Raw genomic sequence first — 19,751 nt, forward strand, 5'->3', positions numbered from 1 at the left:
TAGTTTTGAGTATGTCATACATTCATACGGTTAAAGGTCTTAAAGGCTGCAAAGGGTACATATTTAATCATTTATTAAAACTGGAGAAATAACTATCAGTTGTGAATCTTAATTCTAATTTGCTTCTAATTAAGGATATCCTTAATATGACCATTCCAAATGCACTGCCATACAGTTCCTAGCATACTGCGTTCACGTATGACACTAGTGGTTTGAAAACAAAGTGCTACAAATTGACAAAACACTATAGATTCCCAGGAGCTGGCTAAATTTCACCTGAGATTTAAAATGTCATGCAAAGTATAGTAACGTAGAGTTTATCCAATGTATATGCATGCACGAGTCTGCATATATTATTAGAACAAGGGTGCAGTTAAATGGTGTAGTATAAAAAATTTCAAAATACATAAAATACAGAAGTTGAAACTTGTGGCAATTCAGGAAACTAATTTTTAGAAAACAGCTTAATGTGACTTTTTCAATTAGTAAGGTTCCATTTTTTTCATGATTTATCTTTTTCATCATTGTTTAAATATGCATATCCAACCGGATGATTGCAGTGAAATAGTTTGCGTTAGTGTCGACAAAGTCAGTTACGGTAACTGCAAAGGGCAGTTTGGTTAACTCAACTTTCTATGATCAGTTGTAAGTAGTGAGTGAGTCCGGGCCCTCTAGTAAGAAGGCACGTTTGCGTGAGAGCCCACATACGTGCTGCATTCACCAGTTCTTGATGTATACCTCTGTATACAAGGATTCGACAGCCTTCTGGCCTGCCGCATCTGGAACACAGTGCAAAGCTAAGATTAGAGTTAACCTATACTGGGGAGAGGGAGGAAAAGAGAAAGTTCTGCTGACAGTTACAGACAGAGAGTCCACTTTGCCCCCACCACAAAGCACAAAACACAGGTGCCCTTCTCCAATGTTTCCTCTTCCCAAAGACACTGTTTTTTGCAGAGAGTCCCATACCTGGCGGCCGGAAAGGTCACATAAAACACAGGCAGTTACAAAATTAATACTATGAAAGTAACTTCTAAGATATTCCAAAAAAGGATATAAGGAGAGTAATTTAAGAAGTGAGAAACTTGGACTTGTATTTACTGATCTGTAGTTATTACTACCAGGAAACTATTTAAAGGCAGAATTACTACTAGAAAAATACCAAAAGTGCAGAACATCTGGCATTAACAACAAATCTGTAGAAGGTAATAAAGGCTTTCATGCTACATGTGAGACTACATTCTGCAGACAGAAGTGCTACATTTCAAGACACTTAACGTTCTTTTTTCTCGGGACACCTGGGTGGCTCAGCAGGTTAAGCGTCTGCCTTCGGCTCAAGTGATGATCCCAGGGTCCTGGGATCCAGTCCCACCTTGGGCTCCTTGATCAGCGGGGAGACTGCTTCTCCCTCTGCCTGCTGTGCCTCCTGCTTGTGTTCCCCGTCCCCATCCCAATAAATAAAAAAAATCTTAAAATTTTTTTTTTCTATTCCTCAGTAGAGATGAGAGACCACTGACCAAAGTATTCTAAAGCCAAATCTTATTCCTATGATGTTCTTAAACATGATAAGTTAAAAACATTTTTCTTATTTCTGAAAATGTTTAACATTTCAATTTTATCATCATGTTACCACAAAGACAATTCTGATAGTGAAAAGCGGCAGGCTTTTAAATGACCCTACCAGAAAATGAAAATGAGACTATGCAATGGAAAATAGTGGCTGAGAACAGGAAATTGTATTAATTCTGGGTTCAGCTGTTCAAAGGTCTTAGGGCACTAGTAAGTTAAAAAAAATCCTTAACTAAAATTAGAGGGAGTGAAGAGGAAATTGAGGCTTTCAGCAAACTGTAATGCTACAACCTCAGGTGCTTTACAGGATTAGGCCACATCCCATACTAAGAATTTGTCAAGTTGTAACAAATCTAGACCTTGTACAAGTAAGAACTCCTAAAACAAAGCAAGGAAATGTTCATTCTTTAGTTGCCCTGCTTGTGCATTTAAGACAGTACAATGCACAGAAAGTTGTATACATAACACTACAAGGAAGCATTAAATTAGAAATGCATTATTTTTTGCAAGTCCAATTGGTATGAGAGTCAACATGCAAATAAATCTCAATACGGAACGAAACCAGAAGGATTAGGGGGAGAGGAAGGAAAATAACTCGACAGGATGGCGGGGGGGCCCTAGGGAGTATCACCCCAGAGAACAGGGAACGTACAGAAGACGCTGACCGGCCAGGCCCCCGCTGGGCTACAATGGCACCAGAGACTGCTTTAATCCAACTGTGCATCTCCTCAGGACTGTCAGCCTAAGGGAGAGAAAGGACTCATTCAGTCAGTTTGTCCTCAAAATCAGTTCCTATGTCTACAGATCCAGGGTGCCCGTTCTGGCAAATTACAGAGTCAACAACAAAATCATTCCAAGGCAATGCTTTCCAAAAAATTTTAGAAATCACTTTTTAAAGCCAGGTTTTGCAGGGTAAGTTATTATAGAGACCAAAGTTGGACATCTGATATTTTAAGATCGGACACATCAAAAAGCATCAACATGAGTACTTCTGGAGAGACGATGAGAGGAAGAAGTCAAAGACAAACCTCATCTCGCTCTATCTACTGCTATACTGTCTGTTACAAGAGTGTTTATGTAATTGTGGTTAAAAAACATTTGGACATCATTTTGTATATTACTCTCCTAGAAATCTTTTCTAGTACTACTCTAAATACTGAAACTCTGGTAGTCCTATTCCAAAGTAGCATATTCCTTGATAGGACCTTGCTTCCCAATGTGAATTTAAAACTTTACCATGACTTTAAATCCAATTAAACAGAGATCCTGCCTTTTACTTATGTCCAAAGATTTTAAGTCACAACATGTTCTTTTGAACCAATGATTATAACAAGGACTTTTAAAAGGAAAAACTCAAATCAGGAAAGATAAAACACAAATCTAGAAATCAATGTGGCAAAAAAAAGGGGTTTAAAAACGTTGATACTCATGGCCACTCCTGATCTAGAAACTTAACCTAAAGAAGAAATCAAGGCAGACTTAAGCACAAAAATGTTCACCACCACATTATTTATCATAGTAAATGTACAAAACTATGGAAATAACCAGTTAGAGGAGCAGAGAAACAGTTGAACTGCGGAACATTCACATAACAGAACATGGTGCAGCTGTAAAAAGTTTTTACAGAATTTGTAATGATGTGGAAAAAAAGATTATTAATACATTCAACAGAATATAACACTGTGTACTTCATAAGACCCCACTTGTTATAAAAATATATGCCTTTAAGAAGGCACTAAAATAAGAATGATTTCCTGCATGTGGGATTTTGTGTGCTTTATATCCTTTTCTTCGTATTTTTTTATATTTTCCAAATTTTATGCAATCATATGTAACTTTTATAAAACAAAAACAAATGTTCTTTTAAAAAAAAAAACTTTCAATCTAACTAATTTGCTGTATAAGTAAAAGGTGTATTTTAAACTTAAATACAGGATGCCTGTCTCCCACCTGTGTGCTCCACTGTCTGTTTTTATTGTGGGTATTTTAGACCCGGTTTCTAAAATTACCAAAAATGATACAATCAAAATTCCAAAATATGTGCAAAAATAATCCAGACTGAAATTTAGCATCTAAATTGAAACAGCACTTCCCTTCCCACAAATACTATTTAATTCTATTCTGCCACTCAGAACAAAGAGTGCCCCTATTTGCTAAAATGACCTACCAATAATTTTACATGTAACTTTTTTTTAAGTTGTAAATTACAGCTGTCATGTTTTTCTTTTCTTATTCACATAAGCAACAAGTTTATTTTTATTTACTTCACCTCCAAAATTATTAATCTCTTGGTAAGAGGATCTATAATCTCCAAACTCACCTGCACATAGAAAGTTCGCGACGATGTTACAATTTCAAAGAGATTGTCCCTCATCATTATGTCACTGTCAACAAAAACAAATGTCCAATTGCACGTAAATAGCAGTTGTTGGATAGTGTGTGTTTCACTTGTTTATCTAGTACCAAATATATGTCAGTAAGAGAATAAATAGAGATAAAATACTGGTATAATTTAGCAAAACCAAATTAGCAACTTTTTCAATTTATTCTTGCATTACATTTCACATATTTTATATAGCTATATATATATTTTTTAAAAGATTCCTAAAGACGTATAAAATTCAAAGTTTTCAATGGCGAATTAATCAGTCTGCTCAAAGACACACTGGCACAGTTAACACATTTTTCTTACAAAGCCCTATTATGTAGCAACTTCCAAATACTAAAATAAGTAATACATCAATCTGTCAAATATGATAGAAGTTGTTCATATTAAATATTTTCCTTCCCATTAATAAGCCTAGGGATTGTTTCTTAACTTTCAGTTTTCAAATAAAACAAAAAATATCTCAATACTTTAATCTGAAGATTTTGTAAGTTCAAGTATATCCCAACTACAAAGAAGAGTTAAAAATAACCCTAGAAATAACACAGAAAAATATCATCTGTACACATCAATCAAACTAAGGCAACACTGAGTATTAATAAGTTGTGCCAGGAACTAAGTGAGAGCTGGTGCTTACCTCTGCTTACATTCCTGGACTTTATGAACCTCTTTAAGTGGTATTACACGGAGGGGTTCTTTTTCCTGGCAAAAAAGCAAACAGATACATGAGGTATGTTCTTAAAATCCTTTTAAGAATTAGCTGTCTTACTTGGAGATCCATATGAAAACTGTGCTTCTTTCTTGAAACACATCTAAGACCTAAGACCTAAGACCCTCCTGAACCATCTAGCATCAGAAGAGCCCAAACACTAGAACCTTATACACACTGTAGTTTGAAACAGGGAAACTGGCATATAACCCTTATTCACATTATTTCTGGTCTTAATGACAGTGGAGCTTACTAAAGCCATTAAAGCATCAGACTTTCCCCCGATGGACTCCTATATGCCCTGTAGGTGTAATGCTTCCTCTTCTGGAATGTTTTTTAAATACAGAAGGCACCAGAGTAGCAAATACCCAGATTCTTTGAATTACATTTCTCATTTAAAGACTATCACTTTTATATGAATACATCATTTTAACAAGCATAACTTATTGAACATTTACTAAGTGCCAGGACATCTGCTAGTTTTTAAACACGTTACCTCACTTAAACTTTCCACAACCCCACAATGCATGCACCACTATTCACCTGAGGAAACAGAGCCCCAGACATTAAGCACCTCATCTAAGGTTACAAAACTAGATACAAGACACAACTAGTTCCTAATAGCATATTTATACTATACATTCCATGAAATATTATATGCCGTATTTCACTGAATATCACACCATAAGATCAAGACATACCATTATTTGATGCAGCACTAAGAAAAAACTAAACCATGCCAGAACACTTTTAGAAAGAAATCACGAATCTTTAAGTTTTACAAAATAGTTCATTTTAAAAGAATTTCAGACTATAAAAGGCTTACAAAAATAGTACAAAGAATTTCTGTATATGTAGTACCCTGTTCTCCAAGATGTTAAAATTTTACACCTGCTAAATCGTTCTGTTTGTGTTCATGTGACTATGGTGTGTATACATATACCTTTCCTGAAATGTCTGAAGGCAAGTCACAGCTAGGATGTACTTTACTACTGAATACTTGAGTGCAGACTTCCTAAAACAAGGATGTTCTCTCACATAACCCGGTACAATTAGGAGAACCGGAAATTCCACACCGCTGCAATACTGTTATCTAATCTACAGACCATCTTCAGAGCTCATTAACTGCCCAGCAGTGTCCTCGACAAAAACAGGAAAACCATGGCTTTTCTGCTTCAGGGTTCAATATGGAATCAGACCTTGTATTTGACAGTCATGTCTCTTCATGTCCTTGACTGTCGAAGAGTTCTGCTTTTTTTCTCTTTCATGACCTTTATAGTTTTCAAGAGTCCAGGCCAGTTATTTTGTACAATGTCCCTTGATTTGGACTTGCCTGGTGTTAACCATGCTTGGATTCAAGCTGTACAGTTTTGGAGGGAAACCACCGATGGAATATGTTCTTCTCATCCCATCATTCTCAGGGAGTGCATGAGAGTGGTGTGTCCCATAACGAGGATGTTAATCCTCATCTCTTACGGTCGTGTTTGCCAGTAACTAGAAAGTCATCCTCGTCTCCTTTGTCGTTATCATCTTGTGGGAAGATACTTGGAGCCTATGGAAGACCTAGTTTCCCCTCATTGCTTTGCCTACTAGTTTTATCGAATTCAAAGAACTCTTGCCTGAAACCATGACGACAGTAGCTGCCAACAGTGATTTTCCCCCTAAACCCATCAATTCATCTACATATGGTAGCTAGAATTTTGCTCTAAGGAAATGGTTTTCCTCCCATTTAAGTCATTTAATTAATGAATGAATAAAAATTCATTCATTTTTATTCTCTGGGTTGTAATCCATTTCTATCACTATTTATGTAGGTGAACAAATTGTGGGAGTTTGGGGCACTGGAAGTCCCTGCAAGCTGGGTTTGCGTCCTTTTGGCATATCCCCATCATCCTCTGAGCCACTTCCTTATCTTCTGTCACAATTCACTTTCTGGGCTCAGCTTGTCCTATTCCTGCTGGCCCACCTCTGAAATCTGCCATCTCTCCAAGAGTTCACATTCCTTTTGTTAGAGAATAGCCCTTACACTTGTTTTGGGGGGAGAGGACTGCCCATCTCTTCACTCAACCATGGCTTTCTCATGAGAGATGAGAAGTAATATTTCTCTGAGGTTTTAACTTACGCTTCTTTAAGTATGAGTGATGCGGAATAGCTCATATACGTTTAAAGGCCATTTAAGTTTCTCTGTAGATGAACTGTCTATTCGTATCTTTTACTTCTTTTTCTACCAGATATTTTCTCTCTTGGTTTTCTCTCCGTAAACTTTGAACCAACCACAAACTTAGACAAAGGCTGAAAACACAACACAAAGACCTGACCTTCCTGAACCATTTCATAGTGAGCTGCTGACCTGGCCCAACGACCCTTCACTTTACAGTGTATTTCCCACAAAGACATCCTCTTATCACAATACAACGATGGAAATCAGGAAAGTGTCCCCCGAATGTCCTTTATTAAAACAAAAGAATTCAGTTCAGGATCGCTGGTTACATTTACTCATTTCATCTTTCTTTTCTTCAGCCGTTCTTGACTCCCACAGTCTTGACTCTACTGAAGTCTCCAGGGCAGGGCAGTTATTCTGGAGAAGGTTCCTGATTTCGGTGTGTCTGATCCTTCCCGAAGTCTAAATTCAGGTTAGGCGTCTTTGGCAGGAACATCACAGAAATGAGGCCACAACCTTCTCAAGCTATCCTGTCAGGTGGTAAATAACTTTATTCCTCTCACCACTGATGAGCTCCACTCTACTCATTTGATAACTGGATTAGACAGGTATCTGACTTTAGATTGCAGTGGTAATTCTATCACTGTAAAGTTACTATTTCCCTTTTTGTACTTAATGTGTATTTTGTAGACAGGGACTTTGAAGCTTTGTGATCTCTGGTTCCTCATCTTACATACACAGACTCATGCATACACTCATTTATATATCTATGTGGGTTCATGGATTCCTACTTTATTCAAAAGGCAATAATCTGTTACCAACATTACTTATTTTGATGCTCAAAATGCCCCCAACAATGATAAAGTACAATGTTTTCAAGTTGGATTCTGGGTCCTTCTGACATGTCCCTAGCATTCTATGAATACTTCTTTTCTGATACAAGACATCGCAGTCTTAGTTTCTGTTCATTTCTCCTGTCTCAAGCTTTGTTATCTCACCATTTCTCCAGGAGTCTAGGTTCCTTTCAGTGGAAAAGGGTGGGTTTTTTCCAGCTGCACAGAGCTACAGAGTATATTAGATGCATATATACATAAGCACATGAATACATTTACATCTATATTTAATTCTACATCTACCTGCATATGTTAAATGTTCACATTAACTCCAATCTAATATAAAAGTTTTCTCCTTTTCCATATTTATTATTCCCTTTTTTGACAGAAACTTGGCTTTTAATATATTTCCTTATTTTATCAATAAGTACACACGTCCACATTCTCTTATCTCTGCCACCACCCTCTCTCCCAGTGTGGATGTGCTCTTCTCCCTACACCATGTTGAGCTAAAACCCCCAAGAAGATGGCCTTATCCTTCTTGGCCTGTGACTGCTGACACCAGGCTACTCTGGTTCTTCTGCTCCTGGCCCACCAGACGAACACCTACATTGATCTGCCTCAGCTAAAAATTGTAGGCCTGAATTGTTTGGGACTCATGGGAGGAAAAGAGAGCAGAGGGTAAGGAAGGACCCCCTCAATTTTTAAGATTCTTTAGGGATATTAATGTTTTCTCCCTGATATATATTACAAATATTTTCACCAGTTTTTCAGTTGTGCACTTAAATCCTTCACACCTACTAAAAAAAGCTTTTAACTCCTCTAATTTTAGAAATACATACATAAAATAAATTACATATTTATTTACACATGTAAATAAGTACATACATAAAATAATTATAGAGAAAATACTATGTATAGGAATTATTTCAAAATATGAAGGGGGAGGGGCACCTGAGTGGCTGGTTAAAGCCTCTGCCTTTGGCTCAGGTCATGATCCCAGGGTTCTGGGATCGAGCCCCACATCGGGCTCTCTGCTCTGCAGGGAGCCTGCTTCTCGTCTCTCTCTCTCTCTCTCTGCCTGCCTCTCTGTCTACTTGTGATCTCTATCAAATAAATAAATAAAATCTTTAAAACCAAACAAAAAAAAAACAACAAAACATAAAGGGGGAGTGGGTGCTGGTACCTAAGAAACAAAACTAGCCATGTGTTGATAATTACAAAATCCAGGTAAGGAATATACAGGGGTTCCGAATACTATTCTACTTTCTGTCTAAACTTTTAAATGATCAAAAGGTTTTATTAAAAAGCCCTTTTCCACGCTAAACATCAATTTTTATCATCTGTCGTTCTTTTTCTTAAAGATTTTATTTATTTGACAGACAGAGATCACAAGTAGGCAGAGAGGCAGGCAGAGGGGGAGGGGGAAGCAGGCTCCCTGCTGAGCAGAGAGCCCGATTCGGGGCTCGATCCCAGGACCCTGGGATCATGACCTGAGCCGAAAGCAGAGGCTTAACCCACTGAGCCACCCAGGCGCCCCTATCATCTGTCATTCTTGAGCCTATGGAGGTACATAAGCAAATTGGCTAAGGTTTTTTAAAACTTCACATTCAGATTCCAGCTCTTCCGAATCACTTTCTGACTCAGAGCCATCAGTGTCAACGTTTCTCACTCCATACCATTCTCTGTGTCAAAAAGAGTATTGGGGATGCAGCATCTCTTAAGAATGCCCACTGTATCCCCGAGATTTTCCTCACTGCAGGATCTGGTGCTAGGGTTTTCAGATCTTACTCAAGAGGCTGTGTGCACACAAGCGATGTCAACTACCGCAGAACTGCTGCCCGACTGCCCTCGCCTGCAGCAACTCTGAGACACCCCACGATTTCAGAAATGTTAAATGTGGGGGAAATGTACCCCTTATCTATTGGTATATTTACAGATTCTAGCTTTTCCTGTGTTTTCTAAATGCTTAACACAGTCCTACATACACACGGCTGTCACTTCCCTCCTTCCTCTCTTAGTTCGGTATTCTTTTATCTCAAGTTTAATAGCATCATGTCTATATGCAGGTTTTCAAAATTTAATAAATGTTTGCATAACAGTTCTTGTCTCATTATAATCACTGGGGGTGATACGGGTACACGTCAGTTTCTCTGGCACAGTTGAACTCCTAAAGAAGGCCATCTTCTAACATCACTAACTGTTCTCTTCGTTCCCAGTTCCCAGGAGAGGGCACCAGAGCCATGGAGGGCTCAACGAATGTCTGTTGCATTAATGACTCTTTCTAAGAGTAGTGTCATTTATTAAAAGCAATGCATCAACCTACTAATCAGGCAACGTGTAGCCTCCTGAGACACCAAGTCTGATACTTTTTGAGCCAAGTAACTACTATTTCCAGTTGAGGCTCTTACAATTTGACTTCTGAGCAAGGCTAAATACCCATGTTAAAATGGCTATTCTTGCTACGCGATGCCAATTTCCATTTGAATATTCAAAAACACTTATTCATTATCTACCAAGTACCAGGTGCTGTGTTCATAAAAAGGGTATAAAAGAGATCTTTGCTCTCAAGAAGTTCACATAAGTAACTGGTAAGGACAAGTATGCATACAATTACAAAACACAGCGGGAGGTATTAGGATACAAGTGGGCAATGGGCACCATGATGTGTAGGGAGAAGGCACTTAATCTAGAGTCTGAAAGACTCGCAGAAGAACAGACACCTGAGATGAACCTCAAAATATTCCTTTCCTATTCTCGAAGTACCCTCCTGTCCAATACAGTACCACAAGCCATGTGTAATTATTTAAATTAAAATGGTTTTAATTTTAGAATTGAATAAAGCCAAGCTCCTCAGTCATACCAGCCATGTTTTCAGCATTCATCAGCCACATGTAGCCAGTAAACTTGGCCAACGCAGATATAGACCATTTCCATCAGTGTAGAAAGTTCTACTGGATAGGGCTGTTCTGGTGCCTTCATGTGAATAAAGTATATGATCCCTACTCAAAGGTCCCATAAAACAGGAAGAGCCAGGACAGACATGTAAGGTATAAAAAAGCATTCAAATTATCCAACAATCTGTTGCAGAACTTGGGCTATGTGAGAAGAATATTTTAAATAAGGATGTTACTCAAACAAGTAAAAGAGAGAATTTCAATCTTTGATTCCACCTTCAGATAGGATAAAAAGGCCTTATATGAGGAAACTTAAAAGTCAATCTGAAACAGGAAAAAAATATCAAGAGAGGGCAGAGAAGAAAATACAGAAACTTTGTATTTACAACTCTGTAGAAATACAGCGTTAAAATGCTGACTTTTAGAGACTGAATTCTTCCTACAATCTCCTCCAGCTCCCCTTTAGAGGAAATCTATAGACTAAGGAGTTCTGATATTTTTAATTCTTTCAAGGTGAAATGCCTTTGAAGATATAATCTTTTTATTTAAGATGTATTTACATCGTTACCATTTAAACATCACAACCAAATAAACTGAAATATATGTACCTCTCAAAACCAGAATTATTTTTAAAAATAGAAAACAGGACAAGAAACTACACACACACGCATGCGCACACACACACACACTTAAAATCACCACCTCATTAACACTCTGCTCAAACATTTCAAGGCAACATGTATGACGAAGCAACATACCAGTTCAGATTTGAAGTAGCCTATTGTGTTTTCATCCAATTGAAAATATCTTCTCTTCCAGTTTTTCATCTACCAGGGATGAACACAGACATAAGACTTCTGTTTCTAAGAATGTCAAATGTTAGCAGCCACTTAAATATTCTGATGAGCCCAAAATCAGAGATGTCTAGCCCTGAAAAACCTCACTACCCTCCCTTGAGGAGGACATACATGAAACTTCATCTCTTTCACTACTCGGGCCTTGAGCTCCTAAATCAACGTTGGTGTCTAGCTTTCAGCTTGTACGATGTAATTTTATACAATGGTTTCCTATTTTCAATACTCTAAAAGTTAAAAAGAAAAAAAGGCACTTCCCCACCCCCCAACCCCACAAAGTAAATGCCATCAAGAGCTCAAAAGCCAGCACAGGAAATGTTATTAAACCGCATTAAGTTCTGTAAGATCTGTAAAACGCAAGAATCTTTCTCTAGGTACTTTATACTTAGTAGTAAAGCATCAAATACTTAACAAAGTGAACCCATTTGTACAAATATTTTTTTGTCACCGAAATACAGTTTTCATGAAAGCACTTCAACATCACTAAGGGTTGTTATTTTGGACTTGGGAGTAAAACAAAAAGAAAGAAATGTCTCCCTAAAAGCCCTAATTAACACAAGTGAGTCACTGCCTGATGAGATTTCTGACTTTACCTGTAGACCTATGATGACAGATTCTCAAGCTTCCCCTTCATTTCCCTCGGCTTAAAGGTCAGTAGACAAGAACTTTTCCATGGCTGACCTAAGCTAATGAGAGTTGCCAGAAAGTGATGTGAAGTCAAATAAACTGCCAGTAGAATCTGAAGTATTTCTTTACTCACAGAATTTTTTTTTTAATTTTCAAACTTTAAAGTTTATTTTCTCATGAAATTCTAAGGATCTGGTTCACATACAGAGTGACAAACTTTGGAAAAGTACTATGGAACCTTAGAAATACTGGTAAATTTACTTGCTCTTCCTACAATGTCCCACCCACGGGTCTGGTTGGATGAGAGGATCTGGCTAACCCTTACCAGCTCTTACTAAGGACCAGGTGCTGTGTTAATACTATCTTAATTTACATCTTTCAAAAAAAAAAAAAATCTCCAGATGGTAGGTTTTATAACCTAATTTTCCTTAAAAAGAAACTGAGAGACTGAAAGGTTAAGTAAGAAGATCAAGGTCACAGAAAATTCGACTGAGGTCAGCCCAACACCGAGTGAGTGAGCCTTCCCACACCCCACAGCCCTGCCTCCTCTCTTCCTGCACCTCCCTGCTAGAGATCTCTTTCTCTGACCCACTCACAAGGGAGGAAAAATCAATAGGAAAGCCTTCTGGGATAAGGTGTTAGGAAAGCGGATTTAAAATTAAAGGTCAGTGGTAATAAGCATTAATTTGTCCAGCCACTCACAGACCAAGAAAATAACACCAAGTTATAAACATACAGCCATCCCTATTCTATCTCCTGACTCCTCAGCCCACTGGTCTCTGACTTTGGGTCTTTCAAAAAACAGCACGTGGCTGGTACGTTGCGAGTTTGCTATCAGAGGACTCATTTTTCATTATTCCCATACATACCCCGTTAAGGTACTCACCACTGCTCCTTGCTTTACACAATATCCAGCTTTGATGACCGCACTGTCTGGGGGTGGCTTAGGAGCAAAGTAGGGAAGATGGCTTTGGGACCGTTTCAAATTATTCCTGTCAATACTTTCGCCACATTCATTTACTTCTTCTTTCTAAAAGGAGGCAAGTAAAGAAATTCTTTTCTTGCTTGTTTAGCTTCAAGGCACAGCTGTATTTTATGTTGTTATTCTAATAAAAAATCTTAAAATCTAATCTTAGTTCAGTTAGGAACACAAATTTTGAAGAGTTTCCTAAATAATTCGAGGTCCTTAATCATAACACTCACATCAGTAATAAAAACCACAGATTTCTATTTCTCTTGTGTGCTCCCAGAGCTTTTTTGGGGGGTGGGAGGAGGCAGAGGGTGAAGGGGGTGAACCTTTGATTTTGAAATAATTATACACATTCACTAATATAGGAAGTTGTAAAAAAAAAAATAATGTACAGGAGGTTATATATACCCTTCAGTTCCCCCAAGAGGGAAACTGTACAACTACACTACATTACCAAAACTGACACTGGAACATCCCACAAACTTTGTTCAGATTTCACCAGTTTTAAAGCACTCATCCGTCTCTGTGTCTGGATCCTTCTATGCCATTCTGTCACATGCAGCTTTGTGTAAAACCACCACAACAATATACAGAGGTGCTTCCCATTACAAGGCTCCCTTGGGCTACCCCTATAGAGTCCTTATGCCCAATCGCTTGGTAACCCCTAATTTGTTCTCCATCTCCATATTCTGACAGTCAGGCAATGGGATTTAATGGATCCTACAGTGTGTGACCTTATGAGATCGGAACCCTTCCCAGGAAGCTCGTCCAGGCTGCTCCCTGTATCACTAGCCTGTCCCTTCCGCCTGCTGAGTAGCGCTCATGGTCTGGACATACCATGGGCTGTTTAAGTCTTTGCCTGTTAAAGGGCATTTGAGTTGTTCCCAGTTTTGGACTATAGGAATAAAAGTGCTACGAACATTCGTGTACAGATTTATGTAAACATAAGTCTCCATTTCTCTGGGAGCAATGCCTAGGAGTACATATGCTGGGTTGTATAGTAATCACAAGCTTACTTTAATAGAAAACTGCCATGTTGCTTTTCAGAGCGGTCATGCATTCCCACCAGCAATGTAGGGGGCGCAGCTTCTCCTCGTCCCTGCCGGCGCTCAGTCCCTGCCGGCGCTCAGCATTTCTGTTACTCATATCTGAGACATTCTGCGAGGTGTGCAGTTAATAGCTCACTGCGGTCTTAATTTGCATTTCCCTACTGACTAATGACACTGAGAAGCCTTTCTAGAGCTCCTTTGCCACATGTCTATCTTTTGTCTTTTGGTGAAATCTCTGTTCGTGAATTCTGCCCACTTCCTAGTTGGATTAATTTTTCACTGCTAAGTTTTGATAGTTCCTTGTATGTTCTCGATACAAGTGCCTTGTTGAATATGTGGCTTGCAAATACCTCCTCTTAGTGTGTAGCTTTCCTTGCATCCTGTTTCACAAAGCAAACATTTTCAATTTTGATGAGGTCGAATTTATCAATTTTTCCTTTGATGGGACGACAGTTTTGCTGTCAAATCTAAAAACTCCTTGTCAGAAGATTTTCTCCTTGCTGGAGACAAACCACAAGAGACTGTGAACTCTGAGAAACAAACTGAGGGTTTTGGAGGGGAGTGGGGTGGGGGGGTTGGGTGAGCCTGGTGGTAGGGATTATGGAGGGCACGTATTGCATGGAGCACTGTGTGTGGTGCAGAAACAATGAATTCTGGAACACTGAAAAGAAATAAAAGAAAAGAAAATAAGGAAAAAAAAAGAATCTAAAAGTTCTGTAGGGTTTTTGTTTTGTTTTGTTTTACATGCCAAGTCCAGTGCTTTTAAAAAAAAGATCTAACTACACTTATGTTTTCATGGTCCCCAAAGCACTGGCTTCTGTTTATTTATAGTATGCAACATATTATAATCTAGAATCCCACAAATCAACCAAACATGTATTTTGAAGAACTCTTAAATTTCAAGAGAAAAACCAATGCTCAAGTCTCATCTTGAGGAATTGGCAACCTTTATCCATTTAGACAGGTCGACAGCAAGAATTATGTACGTAAATTCTGTAATCCCAGCACGTAACTGCTACTAATCCAATAATCACTGAATAAATTAATCAAGCAAATGAGATTTATCATTCTCTTGATAATTTAACAATTAAGTGCTTTTATAATGAGTAAATACTTTATAAATTTAAAAAGCTGTATTACAAAAAGCAAAGTAAAAAAAAATTTTAATATGGCAGCTGCAATGGAATCTTAGAACGTACTGAATACACCAAAATTAAAACACAACAAAATCTTAATTCTGTATAATATCAAAATAGCCAGAGATACAAACTACTATCTTAATACTGCTACAGACAAATTGTCTTACCACTTACATCAGCATAAGACGTAAGACAGGTGAAAGCAACTTAGTATAGTTTTATCTTAACCAGAAGTCTTAGAAGTTAAAAATCATTACTTTTTTTTAAAAGTACACACACAAACACAATACTAGCTTACACTTTTATCCAACTCTGGTGAAAAATGTAAGCTCCCACCAGAGCATGAATTTTTTTGTTCATTAATATACCCTTAATTTAGAATAAAGAAAGCACTAATTAGTTAATTAATGAGTTAAGACTCTCCACTATCACCCTTCCTTGACACAAGACCTGAAAAATATGGCGCATAAAACAATTTACAAGGTTTATGAAGTGCCAAAGTCCTCTCAGTCCAAACAGGCACAGAGACAAGGAAAGTGCCCAAAGTTGGTGACAGCAATCCATTACCTCTGGACCTGGAGTTTCTCAATAGCTGGTAATTCAATCTATATTACAAACTCATTCACTCAACAGCAACACAAGAAATTTAAGGTCATTCAAAAGTTTTAATTTCATCCAAAAATTTTTTTTTATAAGTTTCTATTCTTCATAATACCCAAATAAGATATGACTTAGCAGATTGGCACTTGTGTGATAGAACAGAGTCAAAATTCTAGTTTCTCTGTGTGGTTCATCTAGGTCAGGTTGCAGAAAAACAGGTTTAAAAAATATTCGCAAACTCTTTGATGTGGCATCTTTATTCTAGGACTTCATCCTTTAAAAAACTATCCTCCATGTCTCCAACGTTTATGCTACAAGAATGTGCATCATAGGGGGCACCTGCGTGGCTCAGTCGCTTAGGAATGTTCATCATAGCATTTATGGATAATGGAAAATACCTATTGGTCTCTGCCCCTGGTTCCAAGCACACAGCTCCGAAGATCCTTGTAAATTCCTAAATGATAAGCACTAGGAGCATCTCTTGTTCTAATGCAGCGGCTCTGGGTGGGCTCCTAGATGGGGGATGGGCTCCCGGATGGGGGCTGCTCACCAGAAAGACCAAGTCATGACTAGAACCTTGGGACTTTCAGACCCGCCTGCCATTCTCCAGAGAGAGAAGAGGGGCTAGAAACAGAGGTGATCGTGCCTACATGATGAAGCCTGTATAAAAATCCCAAAAGTACATGGTTCAGAGAGCTTCTGGATTGGTGAACACTTGGGAGGTGCTAGGAGAGTCCCAAAGCGGGCACTGAGGCTTCACGCCCCTCTCATCTCTTCCATCTGGATGTTCATGTGCGTCCTTTATCATATCCTTTGTAACAAACCAGCAAACAGCAAATACACTGCTTTCTTCTGTTCTGGGAGCCACTCTAGCAAATGACTCAAATCTGGACACGAAGTCACGGGAACATCCAATTTAAAGCCATCGATCAGAAGCACAGGTAATAATCTGGACTTTTAACTGGCATCTGAAGGGATGCAGGGGGAGTCCTGGAGGACTGAGCCCTTAACCTGAGGATTCCAGGCTGAATGTCAAAACTGACTTCCACCGTAGGACACCCAACCAGTGTCACAGAACCCCACACTTCCGATGCCAGCAGCATGCTGAGTGTGGTAGTGTGGGGGAGAAAGAATGGGCTTTTCCTACTCATACTGTTTACAAAAGGAAAAGGAACTCTATTCAACAACAGAGGATTTGTAAACTATGGTAAATTCATGGCAAAATGACTACAGTCATTAAAAGTGACGTAGAATAATACGTAATGACTCGGAAAATGTTTGAGATATAAGGGGAAAAAGCTGTTTACAAAGTATCTCCACTTCTGGCGACAAAAGCGTAAAAGGAGAAAGGCTCAGAGAAAACATGAAAAGTGCTAAGAGTTGTGTATCTGTGATTTCCAAATGTGTCATAATAAACACATACTTTTGAAATAAGAAACCAACACTAAGTTTTTAAAATTAATTAACTACTGTGTTAATTCAGTAAAGATGTTCTATTTTATAACATAAAAATGACTACACAGTGGGTAAACTGTCACGCGGTAGACTAACCAATGCGTTACCTGAGTTGGGGTAATGATGGGCACACCGCCAACAATGTCCGTTCTGTAAGACACTTGCTTCTTCCCACATTCACTCTGGCGACTTAGGTTATCAGAATGAGGCTGTGAGTCTGACTGCTTTGGTACCTAAAATAATATGTAAATGAATCATTTTACAACTAGCATTATTTAGGAGACCCTCTTCTATCACAGAATATCCAACTAATCATCCACTTACATATAACTGACATACATGAAAACTACATATAATGTGTGTGTGTGTGTGTGTGTGTGTGTGTGTGTGTGTGTACCCCTTTAAGTTCTCCACTAACGTGTCTGTTTCAGTAATACTTTCAAACACAGCCACCATGTACTGAGTGTTTACTTCAGCAGCTACTACTTCATAACTTCTCCCACTTAATCCTTTGATCAACCCTATGCGCAGGGCGTGTATCTTCACTCTCTCAGTGAGAACAGACGCTCAGAGGCACGAAGAAACACAGGTTTAGATCCTGGCTGTACAATGTTCTATTTAAGTTCATGTAACTCTCTTGTACAGTCAACCACTATACTATACCTCCTGTTTATTACAGAACTTGACATTGGGTTATAGTTCTATGTTATCTCTCCCTGTCCGCCATTCCTGCCCCAGATTCTGCAGCACCCCTGAGCACAGGGATTGTGGCAAGTCAATCATTACTGTTAGAACAGTCTACTACTGAGAGTGGAGTAGGTATTCAGTAAACGGTGAAAGACTGACTCAGGGGATGAATCCAAAATCAGCAGGAAAAAAAGAGTAAGATACTTAAAACTGGAAGTCAAAATGTTCAATATAACTTAAAGCTTATTGGAAATTTTTAAAAGAAATTCCAATACTTGTATCAATGATAAATCACTCACAAGTATCTCACTAAAGTAGACTCAAACAATCAAAGGCATCACAAATGTTTAACCTATGCTTCAGCTTTTCTTATGTGGCCTAATCCAGAAACAAAGTACTTGGCGAAGCACTAGTTCTATCAATAGACTGCTGCATGTTGTCTATCTTTGAATTATAGATTTTTCTTGGCTCTGAACAAAACATAATAAAATATGCTTGGCACTGATGTGATGTTAAGCATGACAATTAACCTTGCCACTGATTTAAAGGGCATTTGAGGATTCTGCAGTGTTTCAGAAACATCATGACAACTACTTCCAATAAGCACCGTAATTGTGATGTAAAAACATTTAAAATTAAATAACCTGCCTGCCATACAGTTAATCCCTGTTAACAGGACACTGGCACAGCTCCAGGGGACAATAATCACATTGCAGTCAAAGACCCAAGCCATTTATTAATATGATTCCAGTGTGGTTTCTTAAGCTTTAACATTCATGAAGTATGAGCCAGGAACATTATTAAAACCTTCAGATTCCCAGGCTGCATACCCAGAAATTCTGACTTGTGAAGCCTCGGTGGTGTGACAAGGCTGCACTGCACTTTCAGCAGGAATTCCAGAGGTTTCTGAGATAGGTGCTTCAGAAACCAGCCTGAGAAACACTGCTGCCAGACCTGTGCTCTCCCACCACGTCTGGGGAAGAGCAGGCGGACAGCGGTGTCTGCAGACAAAGCTACACGAAATATTGGGTAAACATGCTCTACATGTGTCTAAGTGTATGCCAATCCACATAAATATGATTTATGGATATACCTTACGGATATAATTTATGGATATACCAACTTGTCTCTTGGTTGACTTCCGCAACTCCACTCTTTGCCCTGCCTCTCTCCCTTAGAAATGCTTCCCCACAAGGCTCTCTCCCCAGGCCTCCAGCTATACTTACACTATGAGGCAGGTCACTGGCAGAAACAAAAGTGAGGGAAACAGGAAGAGAAATGAACCCTGCCACGGAATGCCTCCAGCATTCTTCTAAGAGGCTATACATTGGACTTTTTAAGGGCAACAGATAATTGCTAGAACTCTACTTGACAAGATTCACATAATGACATGATAGTGAAGGGGCGACAAAGGACACTACACACCCGGAAACAATCCAAGGAAGCCTATAATGTTTGAATGAGTAGTATCATGTATTTCAATTATGACAGATAAGATGGGACCAAGTTATCCCATTAAGAACAGAAAACAGCATCAGAAGAATTTAAAACCAAGAACTCAACATTCTTCTCAACTGTGTTAGTTGAAATGTGCTAAGAGGTGACCCAGGTGAAGTCAGTCCTTCTTTTAAGAACTTGAGAGTTTTAGTCATATGTGGGCATTTCCTAAGAAAAACCTTTAATACCGGCCTAAAAATACACTGACACTTATACACTTATACTTTTCTATTTTTCTTTCAGAAATGATGGTGTATTAAAAACCCTTCTCTATGTTGCTAAGCCCCACTGCTTCTAATTTGTCCTGATAATAAAATAAAT

The 19,751-nt window shown here is 38.5% G+C and overlaps 1 protein-coding gene across 4 annotated transcripts in view; it reads right to left on the bottom strand.

Annotated features, from left to right (window-relative positions):
* The window catches only part of PLEKHA1 (pleckstrin homology domain containing A1), a 54,067-nt gene that overhangs the window by 3,003 nt on the left and 31,313 nt on the right, over positions 1 to 19,751 (bottom strand). For 2 of the 4 annotated variants that reach the window (XM_032882153.1, XM_032882156.1), the window contains 6 exons: positions 17,354 to 17,479; positions 12,920 to 13,063; positions 11,311 to 11,379; positions 4,590 to 4,654; positions 3,887 to 3,950; positions 2,219 to 2,308 (listed from right to left, as the gene is read on the bottom strand). In XM_032882153.1, the coding sequence (XP_032738044.1) occupies positions 2,219 to 2,308; positions 3,887 to 3,950; positions 4,590 to 4,654; positions 11,311 to 11,379; positions 12,920 to 13,063; positions 17,354 to 17,479 (558 nt within the window). Of the gene's footprint in view, positions 1 to 708; positions 780 to 2,218; positions 2,309 to 3,886; positions 3,951 to 4,589; positions 4,655 to 11,310; positions 11,380 to 12,919; positions 13,064 to 17,353; positions 17,480 to 19,751 lie in introns of all 4 variants that reach the window. The other 2 variants (XM_032882155.1, XM_032882154.1) reach the window with 2 other exon arrangements.

Source organism: Lontra canadensis, unplaced genomic scaffold (assembly GCF_010015895.1).
Source record: "Lontra canadensis isolate GAN:19392208 unplaced genomic scaffold, GSC_riverotter_1.0 scaffold79, whole genome shotgun sequence".
In the NCBI taxonomy this organism is placed as follows: Eukaryota; Metazoa; Chordata; class Mammalia; order Carnivora; family Mustelidae; genus Lontra; species Lontra canadensis.